Source organism: Diabrotica virgifera, chromosome 8 (assembly GCF_917563875.1).
Source record: "Diabrotica virgifera virgifera chromosome 8, PGI_DIABVI_V3a".
In the NCBI taxonomy this organism is placed as follows: domain Eukaryota; kingdom Metazoa; phylum Arthropoda; class Insecta; order Coleoptera; family Chrysomelidae; genus Diabrotica; species Diabrotica virgifera.
Genome location: NC_065450.1, coordinates 13,460,671 through 13,475,166, shown reverse-complemented (window position 1 = coordinate 13,475,166; position 14,496 = coordinate 13,460,671). Strand labels below are relative to the sequence as shown.

At 31.7% G+C, this 14,496-nt stretch overlaps 1 protein-coding gene across 1 annotated transcript in view; it reads left to right on the top strand.

Annotated features, from left to right (window-relative positions):
* Positions 1–14,496, top strand: part of LOC126890086 (atrial natriuretic peptide receptor 1) — a 263,191-nt gene that overhangs the window by 211,375 nt on the left and 37,320 nt on the right. The window contains exons 12-14 of the mRNA XM_050658933.1: positions 342–518; positions 1,617–1,776; positions 9,258–9,416. Coding sequence (XP_050514890.1) covers positions 342–518; positions 1,617–1,776; positions 9,258–9,416 — 496 coding nt within the window. The remainder of the gene's footprint in view (positions 1–341; positions 519–1,616; positions 1,777–9,257; positions 9,417–14,496) is intronic.

Genomic DNA, 14,496 nt, shown 5'->3' with positions numbered 1-14,496 from the left:
GGAGTGGCACAAGAAGAAGTAGAACTAAAAACGCAATAATAAAAATAAATGCCCAAATACATCATAATTAAAAATACCTAAATACGCCTTTCTGTACCAAAAGCGCTCGGTCCACTGAACGGTAACAAAAAAGAGCGCGTTGATGCGTGTGGCCCCAACAGTCGAGCACCAACGTAGTGTTCAACACGCCCTTTTTAAAACGCGCGTTAACATGGGTACGATCTGATTAAAGTGTAAATAGGTAAGTATACAGTTGTAAACAAGCGTTGCCAAAACGCGCGTTAAGCGCTTGTTATGTGAAATTGCTCTTATTTTACAACTAATGTTTTGTTTCTTTTCAGATAAAAGAAATTGGTCATGAAAATACAGTACGATTTATCGGAGCTTGCTTAGAACACCCTAATCCCTTAATTATTACCGAGTATTGCTCCAGGGGTAGCTTAAAAGATGTTCTTGATAATAAAGATATTAAATTGGATTGGAACTTTAGAATGTCTCTAATAAACGATATAGTAAAAGTAGGAACATTTTTTTAACATCATACTTAGTATTGTTCTGAAGCTATTTCTTTGTGGAATTTTTATAATTAACTATTTAGATGGGTAAAGAAGTTTCGGCAAAGAAGCGACTTTTCTTGACTTGCCCTCTATTACGCGCCTCACTTCGTTCGGCGCGTAATATCGGGCGCGTCATGCTTCTCCGCCTCATAAAGTAATATACTATTAACTACATCTGATTAGCATTATTGTATTCGCCTTCATGGTACCTAACCGTTCCGGATGTCGGCAATATTTTATTAAAATTTATTATTACAGTCGAACCCGCTTATTAGAATAGCCTTCATGCCAATCAAAATTATTCTTATAACCGGAATATTCTAATAACCGGTCATTGGTGATATTCCTGGATCCCGCGTACCAAAAAAAAGTTGATTAGTAGCAAGCTGAAAATTTGTTAATAGCTTAACGGTGTCTAGTCGGACAAACTTTGATGTTTGGGAATACTGGAACAGGGGAAGTTTTAATTGTGGAACAGGTTAAAAATTTGGAACGTCAGACTACGAAAACGTTCCATGTATTTTATCGGACAGAATTTCCAATTGATTTGTTACCATTTCATTAAACTCTCATGCAAAAATCAGACTGGTATTTATCACCAACTGGGCATTTTAATGAGCGGAACATGAAGAACATGTCAAATGACAGGAGTCATGTTGGTTAGTAAGAGAAGTCTGATTTCTGCATGAGAGTTTAATGAAAGGGTAACAAATCAATTGGATGTTCTGTCCGACAAAATTGGATGTTCTGTCCGACAGGACGTTTTCGTATCTTGACGTTCCAAATTTTTAAACTCTTCCACAATTATAACTTCCCCTGTTCCAGTGTTCCCGTACATCAAAGTTTGTCCGACTAGATACCGTTAAGCTATTAACAAATTTTCAGCTTGCTATTAATCAACTTTTTTTGGTACGCGGGATCCAGGCCTATTACTAGCGGAAACGTTTTGGGACCTCAAATTTCTATTCCTTAAACCGGGATATTCCAATAAACGGTATTCTAATAAGCATGTTCGACTGTATTTTTAAAATATATAATATTATGTCATTTTATTTTTAGGGCATGAGTTATTTACATCAATCGGAAGTTGCAGTTCACGGTAAGCTACGGTCGTGTAACTGTTTGATCGATGGGCGGTTTGTCTTAAAATTATCCGATTTTGGACTTTCAACCCTAACAACCCCAAATCAGATAATAAGAGATAGTGAATTCTTTCGAAGTAAGTATTACAATGAGGCTAGTTTTAAAATATTCAATAATAATTTGTTTTAAGATCTATATTAAGATCTATACAACTATTAGACAAAAAGAAAATTGCACGACATAAAGACCTATTTTGAAATATGGTGCCTTTGAAGAAACATAATTCCTATCAGGGTAGTAGTAAAAGCAATGATTGACTTCTAATTTCTCCTCATTCCTTAATTTTCTAAGAGCTAGCAACGTTTTCAAGAAACTATTTTAAGACAGCTGATTCCTTCATATATTGTTCCCAATAGTTGGTCGAACACCGTACCGGCCATCTGGCTGCTGATACAGGTTGCGTTCATTACTGCGCAGCACACCTCTACAGGTAAATACAACATCCGGGTAATTGATTAGTGTGATAAAGCTTAGTAGATCCGCTATAGTAATAGATAACAATAAAAGTTAGTAACAAAACTTGTAGCCAACTTTGAGCTTCACATTACAAAATTAGTTAGAATGTTACAGGGTGTTCGATATCATAGTGGCAGACCAAATTTATGTTTTTCTTTAAGTGGAACACCCTATATTTTATTTTATATTCGAAATCCTGTTAACTTCTCCATCACAAAAATATAAAGGTTTGTTATGTTATACAGAGTATTTACAAAGTTATAACCAATGTTCTACGAAAATCGTAATGAGTTCAGCTCCCTGTATAAATAAAAATAAGCACAACAGCAATGGTTTATTTGTGCCATATTTTTTTGTTGATTGTCAAAATTTATAAAAATGGTTGATATTGCTAATTTTCTTTATATCGAATACAGGATGAGTCAAAACGCAAGTTCATTTTTTTCTCAGTAAGTTTAAATAGAACACCTTAATTAATAACTTGCTCTGAAAAATGAAAATATCTCGAAAAATAACAAATTTAGGCATAGGGAATATTATACAAAAATTAAAGTACGGTAATGATACTTTTCGATGGTGATATGTGTTCCATTTAAAATTTCTGAGAAAAGAATGTACTTGCGTTTTGACACACCCTGTATTCGATATAAGGAAAATTAGCAATATCAATTATTTTTATAAATTTTGACAGTCAACAAAAAATATAGCACCAATAAACCATTGCTGTTGTGCTTATTTTTATTTATACAGGGAACTTGTTACCTGTTTCATAAAAAATTGGTTATGTTATAACTTTGTAAAACCTTTATAAAAATATAACATAACAAACCTTTATATATTTGTGATGGGAAAGTTAAGAGAATTTCGAATATAAAATAAAATATAGGGTGTTCCATTTAAGAAAACATAAGTTTGGTTTGCCACTATGTTATCGAACACCCTGTAATATTCTAACTAGTTTCGTAATGTAAAGCTGAAAGTTGGCTACAATTTTTGGTATCAACTTTTATCTACTGAGCTTTATCACACTCATCAATCACCCTGTATATTGAATTTAAATTATTTTAGGACGAAACATTTTTTTGTCATTACTTTTTAAACCACAAAAATGGCTGGCAATTATGGTTAATATTTCTAATACTGTTGAAAAAGTAATGAAAAAATAATTTTTCGTCTTATAATAATTTTAAATTCGATATGTTTACCTGTACAAATGTGCTGAGCAGTAATGAACGCAACCTGTATCAGCAGACAGATGGCCGGTACGGTGTTCGAGGAAGCATAGGGAATAATATATTAAAGAACCAGTTGTCTTAAAATAATTTTTTTCCGACGTTGCTAGCTCTTGGTCCATAAGTCCTTGTCAAGGCGTGGTGACACTCTAAATATTGTTAGCTTACTAACTCCATTCACTGCGATGTTGTGGCAGATGGACGGCTTCATGTAGGGATTTTCCCAGCAGAGCCTTCATTTAACCTTCTCATCAACCCAGTTTGACCAGTCAAACCCCGATCAACCATTAATATGTCGGAATGCGTTAGATTAGGTTTAATAAAACGTCAGTTTTTAATTTTAATGTTTATTATTTTTATATTGTCGTAATTAAAATAAAAAAATTAGTGTTTATTCTCACATGTTGAGGCATTATGGCATTTAGAGTTACACAATACGTTAGACCTTTTACTCTTACATAATTTTGAAGAGCAATTCTTATTGCAGTAGCATTTTATAAAGCCTTGTCCTCCAAATTTAGAATCTTTTGTACTGCAATAAAACGAGCGATTCGTATTTATATAAGACTTCATTAATATATTTATACAAGATTTTTTTTAACAAACTCTAGCTTAAACTAAACTTATTTACAAAATCCGTTCCTATTTATAGCCCAGCCGTTATTCTGGAACAATCCACGCTCATCTCTAGCTATCAGCTCGTCACGCCTACTTGAGGTACGTTCTCGAACACTCTTTACCCCTCCACCGCCGACTCGAACATTCGATAGCGTCATTTTTACACGTCTCGTGTTGTGTACCGTTATACGGGGGTCGGTCAAGAGTTATCTTTCGTTATACTGCTCCCCTCGTAAGATCTGCGCGTCCCGATTAGCAACTCTCGATGAAGGCCCAAAATGGCGGAATCTACACGACTCTCCAGCTGTGCATACACCCTTCAAGAAGAAATAACAGTCTACTGTCTTTGAAGTGTACGACATCTTCGGGTTCATGCAACACACAGTAATTCGTACGCAAGTTTCTCTGAACACCACTTCAAGCATGCTTCTCACAATTGGTAAAGCCAAATTTTTGATGTCATAATTACACACGATTTTCTTCAAATTAGTTAAAAAACGCCATATGTTCTCGTAGCTTGGCGTGTCCGTATAAGACTTCCTGGGCACCATATACAGCAAAGATCGAGGACCATCTGCCAATCGCAGTACTCTTCCAATTTTAGGCTGCTGATTTCTTAACTCGTCCAGGCGGCCGAACTTTCTATTGAATACGGACGAGATTCCTTTAGTCATCTCAAGGTCTTGGGCAACACAGTGAGCTAGGCTTCTGACACTTTACTTTTAGGTACAATCAACTGAAGCTTGGATTCTGTACCATCATCACTCTCAAAGGTTCTGTACAGAATATCATCTTTTAGTACTAGGCAATTCCATTGGCTCCAGTAGGCCTTGACTTCTGGACTACATGCACTAATGTTCTGCCAACTAGGTCTCTCACCTCGACGCATTCAATCCAATACTCTCTTTATACATGGATCAACTTCTTGGGCGGCTTGTAACTGTTGGGGCTACCATTGTTAATTAACGACGGTAGTTCGTCTCACAGGGCAAAGCTGTTCCTCTACTTTAAGCCGGTGATTATAACTTTCACTGCATGGCCGTATCGAGGATGAGTAGTCAAACCCCGATTTCATAAAATTAAATTTCGACCTTTGCCTGACCATCTTATGTAGTCTCTCCTAGGTTTGACTAGTCAAAGGCCGAAACTGTAATTTATTTCGGGCTTTGACTAAGGCCGTCAGACAGAGCTGAGGATTGCCTAGTCAAACCTAGGAGTGCCTGAAATTCCGGCTTTGACTATAACATATGTACGGTAGATTATTATTTCCTTTATTTACGATCACTATTTTTTAATTTTCAACGAAAACTTCGTTTATAAATTCGCAAAGTCTGTGTGTTACCGCAAAGTAATTGCGTTGCCGCTCCTGCAATACATAGATCAGACTTATCGATGGATTCTTATGTAGTTTTGTCTTCTGAATCCAAATCTGAAAACGGCATTTTGATATCTCTAACCGTCTTCGAATCCTTTTATTTTCTGCCAACACACTAAACGTCAGCTGAAATCGTCGCTAGTAAGTAGGCTAGTTTTCAACGAAAACTTTTCGTTTATAAATTCGCAAAATCTGTGTGTTATTGCGTTGCCGCTCCTGCAATACTTAGAACAGATTTATCGATAGATTCTTATGTAGTTTTGTCTTTTTAATTCAAATCTGAAAACGGCATTTCGATTTTTCTAACCGTCTTCGAGATAATCGACCTCAAAATCTAAAATGTGACGTCACAATCCTTTTATTTTCTTCCGACACACTAAACGTCAGCTGAAATCGTTGCTAGTAAGTAGGCTAGTATTTTAATCTGAATTTGTTAAGCAAATCATAGGTTATTTACATTATTTAAGTTTGACACTACGTGGATGTCAAACTAAATTTTAAATAAAGTATTAAGAAAACATCAATGACATTTGATAGTGAATTTAATTATTATATAAAATAAATAGGACTTTTCATCGATTGTCATTTGTTTCGAGCTTCTGTCATGTGTCACAACATATTAATATATCTACGTCATACGTCTTTGGTTTGTATCATCGGTATACGTCAATAATATATGACGTATATATATTAATATTATGTGACACATGACAGAAGCTCGAAACAAATGACTGTGAATGAAAAGCCCTATACGATGTTCAAAAATACAATTTGAGTATATTTTGAAAGCAATAATTTATTAACAATTTTAAAAAGGTTTATACGAGTATACGGCCTCCCCTTTAATGGACTGTTCCATTTGTTACGAAATGAAAATTGTTATTATAGTCGGTTCGCTAAACTCAGACACAACTGGCTAGTGATTTTAGTAAGTAATTTTTTTGCTTTTTGCCAATTTTGCCAAAATCGGCAAGGTTACTAATTATTTAGTAATTATTATTAACTATTTAATAATTATTTTTTTTACCAAATTGGTAAAATTACTGACTAAAATCACTAGCCAGTTGTGTCTGAGTTTAGCGAACCGATTATATGAAATGTTGTTTGGATTAAAAAATTATGGTCTGATATGTGCAATTACATCCTTCTAATGGAAAAAAATATTTGAAGATTTTTCTCAAATTATGGATACCAACAACATTTTCATTTATAATTCTTTTATTTTTAATTTGACGAAGAAAAAATATTCTTAATAAAAAGCTCTTCATGGCCTAAGATTTATGATGCAACTATCATATATCAAACTTTAGTAATTTTATACGAGGTATATAAAAAATATGAATTTCGATCAAGTGTAAAGTAGGTACCTTTATAGTTCACAAAATTTAAATTAGAATGATATAATTGCACATTAAAACATAATTTTTAATTCTAAACAACTTTTCATAAAGTAATTTTCCATATTATGAATTCTTCTTCTTCTTAAAGTGCCTATCCGTTCCGGATGTTGGCGATCATCATGGCTATCTTGACTTTGTTTACCGCAGCGCTGAACAGTTCAGTGGTAGTTGTGTTATACCACTTTCGTAAATTTTGAAGCCAGGAAATGCGTCTTCTTCCCGGTCATCCTTTACCATTTACCTTCCCTTGGAGAATCAGTTGGAGAAGGCCGTAACGTTCTTGATTTCTCATTACATGTCATAGATATTCATTTTTTTTTTGTTTTGATGGTTATGAGAATTTCACACTCTCTCAACATTCTATATTATGAATTAAAATAAGTAAATAAACAAAGTTTTCGTTATGATACTGCTCGCATTTTCAGCTTGTTTAATCTGAATTTGTTAAGCAAAGTATAGGTTATTTAAATTATTTGAGTTTGACACTTCGTGAATGTCAAACTTAAATTTTAAATAAATAAAATATCAATGACATTTGATAGTGAATTTAATTATTATATAAAATAAATACGATTTTCAAAAATACAATTTGAGTATATTTTGAAAGCAATAGGTAATTTATTAACAATTTTAAAAAGGTTTATACCAGTATACGGCCTCCCCTTTAATGGGAGTACCTAATGATAAATGGATTGTTCCATTTGTTATGAAATGAAAATTGTTATTATAGTCGGTTCGCTAAACTCAGACACAACTGGCTAGTGATTTTAGTAGGTAATTTTTTTGTTTTTTTTTCAATTTTGCCAAAATTGGCAGGATTACTAATTATTTAGTAATTATTAACTATTTAGTAATTAAAAATCCACAAGGAAAAGAAAATGTTTTTCCTGTAGTTGGCTGTATACCATCAATCACAAAATTGGAAAAAATCCTTTGTAAAAGGTATAATTTTTTTTTATTAAAATCCCTTAAAAGGGCTACGTCACAACAAAACGTTTTCGATTTTTATAAAAAATCATCATCAGTGTTAGATAAACTGGATGCTAGCTGAGCCACAAAAAAAAATATCCGGGTAAAAACCCTTTACATATAATATAGATGCCTTAAAAGTGCATACTTCAATAAAAAGCTCTATGATGGGCACATGGCAACCAGGATAATGCCCTAAGGTTGAAATTTCCCAACACGTGGGATCCAAATTGAGTTGTCCAAACGTGGGATCCAAACAACTCAATTTGGATCCCACGTGTTGGGAAATTTGAATACATTACCTTAGGGCATTATCCTGGTTGCCATGTGACCATCATAGGGCTTTTTATTGAAGTATACACTTTTAAGGCATCTATATTATATGTAAAGGGGTTTTACCCGGATATTTTTCTTTTGTGGCTCAGCTAGCATCCAGTTTATCTAACACTGATGATGATTTTTTATAAAAATCGAAAACGTTTTGTTGTGACGTAGCTATTTTAAGGGATTTCATTAAAAAATTTTATACCTTTTACAAAGGATTTTTTCCAATTTTATTTAGTAATTATTTTTTTGGCCAAATTGGTAAAATTACTGACTAAAATCACTACCCAGTTGTGTGTGAGTTTAGTGAACCGACTATATGAAATGCTGTTTGGAATAAAAAATTATGGTATGATATGTGCAATTACATTCTTCTAATGGAAAAAATATTTAAAGATTTTTCTCAAATTATGGATACCAACAACATTTTCATTTATAACTCTTTCATTTTTAATTTGACGAAGAAAAGTTATTCTTCATAAAAAGCTCTTCATGGTCTAAGATTTATGATGTAACCATCATATATATATAAAATTATATTAATTTTATACGAGGTATATAAAAAATATGAATTTCGATCAAGAGTAAAATACCTTTATAGTTCACAACATTTAAATTAGAATGATATAATTGCACATTAAAACATAATTTTTAATTCTAGACAACTTTTCATAATAGCAATTTTCCATATTATGAAATAAAATACGTAAATAAACAGTTTTCGTTATGATAATGCTCGCATTTTGAGCTTGTTTTGGTCTTTATCTGAAGTATTCATTTCGACTTCATTCTATGCTAGTATAACTGTCTCATCTGCAACTGCGTATTACAAGTTACTGATTTTTCTGCCTCTTTTTTTTATAGTGATTCCCACTCCATTCGTCTAGTTCTATTACTTTTCCCCTTATATATTCAGAATATATTTAGGTTGTATAATAGTGGTGATAATAACCAGTCCAGTCTAGTTCCTTTCTTTGTTTCGAACGCATTTATAATAGATAATATTTCATATACTAACTTCGGCTGATATATTATCATATATATTTCTATATAGACAGATAGAGATAGAACATATGGCTTGGGTGAATATTAAGTCAAAAGGAATACACATCTTTATTTTAATTTTAAACCAATATACCTATTATTTAAAACAGACATTTTAAAACGTTACACATTACTTCAGAAATGCTTTGGGTGGCTCCAGAACTCATCCCTTTGGATACAAACCCAGTTTTGCTACCAACACAGAAAGGAGATGTGTACAGCTTTGGAATAATCCTTGAGGAAATTATACTTCGAGCCGGACCATTTCAGTCTGCACGTGAAGAATTAGGTGTAAATGGTAAGGTTATATTCTAGACAAAGTTCAATAAAGTTTAATAAAATTCAATAAAATTATTAAATAAAATAAATAATATAAATAAAATAAATAAAATAAATAAAATAAATAAAATAAATACAATAAATAAAATAAATAAAATAAATAAAATAAATAAAATAAATAAAATAAATAAAATAAATAAAATAAACAAAATAAATAAAATAAATAAAATAAATAAAATAAATAAAACAAATAAAATAAATAAAATAAATAAAATAAATTTATTCGGATCGAATCGAAGAGAATCGAATCGAATAATCTATAAGACGTATTTTACTTCTGTCGCTTTTTTTTTCAATTTTTACTACGTACGCTAAATACGCAATTCTTATAAAAGTATAATAGCCTAATAAAATAAAAAAATCAAAATGTAAATTCGTACAGGTTAAAATGAATTTTATATCAAAGTTTAGGTGGGTACAAAAGATATTTTCAAGAAGTATCCAAATCACACAAGGGATCATTGTTTAAATAATTTAAAAGGGGTCATTTTCGCAAAAAAAAACTTTTTTAACTGCTAAGGTAATTCACTCATTAATGAAGGTCTATGGGATTTTTTCTGCAAAGTTATAGGGTAAATCTTTTACATAAGACTTATTAAATTAAATTTGACCCCCTATTTATTTAAATAATTGTATATAAAACTTTAAAACAAATTTGGAAAAAATTATTTTTAGCGTTTTAAGTAAGCACTATAAGATATCTTATTTTACAGACTAAGTTGCGCTATGTCACCAGTATTAAGCAAAAAAAATTGGTCGAGAAATATTTAATATTTTTTGAGATATGGAATTTGTTTATTAAATGTTACTATATTTTCAACTGCAAAAACGCGGTTGTTTCCAAAGAAACATTCACCTGCTTAAGATCTCATTATTTTTATTTTTATATATATTTTCGACAAATGTATTGAAAATTTCAATTAAACTCCCCCCTAAAATGGCATTTGAAAATTATTCAAATTTGTTATAATTTGTTTTTTTAATAACGTCGCGGGGATTAAGTATTTTGAAATGCTGTTTCGATAATTTGGTTTCTGGGAATTTTTTACTAATTAACAAAATTTTTTTGTCGTTTTTTCTTCTTTTTTTTCTTGAAGTTATATTACTACGGACCCTTTTAGGGTTAAATTTTATTAAGAATGTCGAATCTCTGAGTTGTAGATTCTAGACCCAAAAATATTAAGATTTAACTAAAATCTCCTAAATAAAATGTGGCTACTTACTGAGTTATAAGGTGTTTTATTTACAAAATTTAAAAATTATTGCTACCAAGTACTTTAAAATTATTTGACGTATCCTTATCATACTTGGCATACAGTGTGGCTATTATACACCCTACTAAATTGTGATTAATAAACCTTTCTAGCTAGTGCCAGAGGCGTACAACAGGGGATAGTGAACGATTGACCCTTCCCAAATTCTACGCCACTGAGTGAATTACTATTTTAGCGAAATTTTTCGATTCTCCAATACTTTGTATGTAAATAACTTTATTGGTATCGATAAAGTCATTAGTTTGAGAGATATTGGAAGTTTAAAATGAATGAATGAATGAATCAAAATAACTATGCCGTTTTATTTTTAACGTCCAAAATCTCGAAAACTAATTATTTAATCGTTACCAGTAAAGAGTATATTATGTACATAGAAAGTATTGGAGAATCGAAAAATTTCACTAAAATAGTAATTCCCTCAGTGGCGTAGAAATTGGGAAGGGTCAACCATTAACTATCCCCTATCGTACGCCTCTGGTAGTAGCTAGAAACTTTTATTTATCAGAATTTAGTAGACTGTATAGTTCCCACACGTTCTGACAAGTATGATAAGGATACGTTAAATAGTTTAAAAGTACTTTGTAAAAATAATTTTTAAATTTTTAACTCAGTAAGTAGCCACATTTTATTTAAATGATTTTAGACCAATCTTAATATTTTTAGGTCTAGAATCTACAACTTAGAGATTCGACATTCTTAATGAAACTTAACCCTAAAAGGGCTCGTAGTAATATAACTCCAAGAAAAAAAAAAGAGGAAAAAAAATTTGTTATTTATTAATAAATTCCCAGAAACCCAATTATTGAAACGGCATTTCAAAATATTTAATCCCCGCGACGTTATTAAAAAAAAACAAGTTATAAACAAATGTTGAATAATTTTCAAATACCATTTTAGAAAGAAGTTTAATTGAAATTTGAATTTATCAATACATTTATCGAAACTATACATAAAAATAAAAATAATAAAATTTAAAACAGGTGAATATTTCTTTGGAAACAACCGCGTTTTTGCAATTGAAAATAGAGTAACATTTAAAAATCAAATAAAATATCTCAAAAAATATTAAATATTTATATACCAATTTTTTTTCAATCATACTATAACATAGCGTAACTTCTCCTGTAAAATAAGATATTTTATAGTGCTTATATAAAACGCTAAAAATAAATTTTTGCAAATTTGTTTTTAAAGTTTGTTGTATAATTATTTAAATAAATAGGGGATCAAATTTAATTTAGTAAGTTTTACGGAAAAATTCTTACCCTTCAACTTTGTAGAAAACAATCCTGTATACTTCTTAATAATATTTTTAAGTCTTAATATTTTTAGTACAACTTAGAGATTCGACATTCTTAATGAAACTTAACCCTAAAAGGGTCCGTAGTAATATAACTCCAAGAAAAAAAAAGAAGAGGAAAAAAAAACAAAATTTGTTAATTAGTGAAAAATTCCCAGGAACTAAATTATTGAAACGGCATTTCATAATATTTAATCCCCGCGACGTTATTAAAAAAACAAATTTTAAACAAATTTGAATTTTTCAGTACATTTATCGAAAACATACATAAAAATAAAAATAATAAAATTTAATACATGTGAGTATTTCTTTGACAACAACCGCGTTTTTGCAATTGAAAATAAAGTAACATTTAAAAATCAAATACAATATCTCACAAAATATTAAATATTTTTATTCCAATTTCTTTTTTTTTTAATTAATACTAATAACACAGCGCAACTTCTCCTGTAAAATAAGATATTTTACAGTGCTTATTTAAAACGCTAAAAATAATTTTTTGCAAATTTGTTTTTAAAGTTTTTTGTATAATTATTTAAATAAATAGGGGATCAAATTTAATTTAGTAAGTCTTATGTGAAAGACCTACCCTTCAACTTTGCAGAAAACAATCCTGTATACTAGGGTGGGCCGAAAAAATATTTTTTTATCCGATCGAAACGGGGTAGGTTTTAAAAGTTGCATTTGGGGTCCTAAAAGAAAACTGCAAAATATTTTTGCTGAAAAAAAATATCTTCAGTCTGCGCATTTGACTTGAAATTTCAGTTTTTTTGGTAAAAAGTAACTTTTTGGAAATAATTTTGTACACATTAAGAAATGAGATAGAATGACCGGGTAGCGTTATATATGTTTGTTAACACTAATAGAATAACCCCAAACAGTTTCATTTGTTTTATGCAACATCTTCAGTGTGCGCAAGAACCACCAATTTACGTGATTTTAAGGTTAAATACAACATTTTTATACCACTTACCTTTTCTAATATTTGAAGTCTATTTGCTTTGAAAAGTCTACAGTCAGCTTTTTTCTGTACATTTATCGAGGAAAATATATCATCATTTATGCAACTCATCGCTAGTTCATAATGAACTACCCAGGACTCGCCACGAGGAGGTGGTTGCATGTCGAGTCCCACCCGTGCCCTCCCTTCCACCCAACCATGAGAGCACGTTGTTCTTTTTGCTTAGGCTTTGAACGCTTTCTTAGAGTTAAACTTTATTGAAATTAGTGAAGACGGGAAAAAACACGTCGTGTCCATAAAGAAGATCATTTATTTTTATTCAAGAACCAGGATCAAAATATGTAGGGCACGTCAAACCATTATCAGGGAAAGCTGTGGACATAGTTAATTCATTCATTCAGTTTATGTCAGATAAACAAATTAGTTTGTCGGAACTGGTTTGTGTTGGATGTGATGGATGTCCAACTAACACAGGCAAAAGTAATGGTGTTATAAGAATACTGGAAACTAAACTAGACAAACCTTTACAATGGGTGGTGTGTCAGTTACACACCAATGAACTTCCACTGAGACATCTTTTTAAATTTTTAGATGGTCAAACATCTGGCCCTCATGGCTTTAGCGGTTCAATTCGCAAAGCGTTAGCTGACTGCCACAAACAAACTCCAACTAAGTTTGAACCGATAATGAGCCCAGTTGAAGTGCTGTTTCCAGATTTAAACACAGTAGATTTGAGTATGGATCAGAAATATTTATATGATATATGCAAAATAGTTACTAAAGGAGAATCACCACCAGGATTTGGGGATAGAAATCCTGGAAAGTTGAATCATCCACGGTGGGTGACAACTGCCAATCGTGTACTCCGATTGTACATTGCATCTAGTTCACCATCAGATCAGTTGAAAGATTTAGCCAAATATGTTGCCTTAGTTTATGGTCCAAGCTGGTTCACTATCAAATGCAATCACAAACTGAAGGATGGCTCAAGCAACCTTTGGAAAATGCTGGACTTTTCATCATATATGTCACATGAACAAAAGAAAGTGATTCATAAGTACATTGAAAATAATGCATACTTCGCACACCCCGAAAATATGCTTGTGGCGATGCTCTCCGATGACAGGGAACACATTCGTCAGCTTGCGATCAGACGAATATTAAAAGCCATAAGAGAAAACGAGAGAGAAAGAGTTCGACTTTTTGAAATTCCTAAAATAAATTTTTCTGCCAAAGAATACATAGATTTAATTGAATGGCAGTTTATGGATGTAACTGAGCCCCCTGTTACCATGCATCTGTCAGAAGAGAACCTCAACAGAATATTGGTTGACGGCGTGTCAGATATTCTTGCAGAGGTGTGCTGGGAAAATTACCGACACGTACTCAAGCTGTCGAAAGAGCAGTAAAAGAAGTCACACGATCAGCACTACAAGTGTGCGATGAAAAGAAAAGGGATGAAATAATCAGAACTAGACTATTTGACAGAGCAATACGGCCTAAG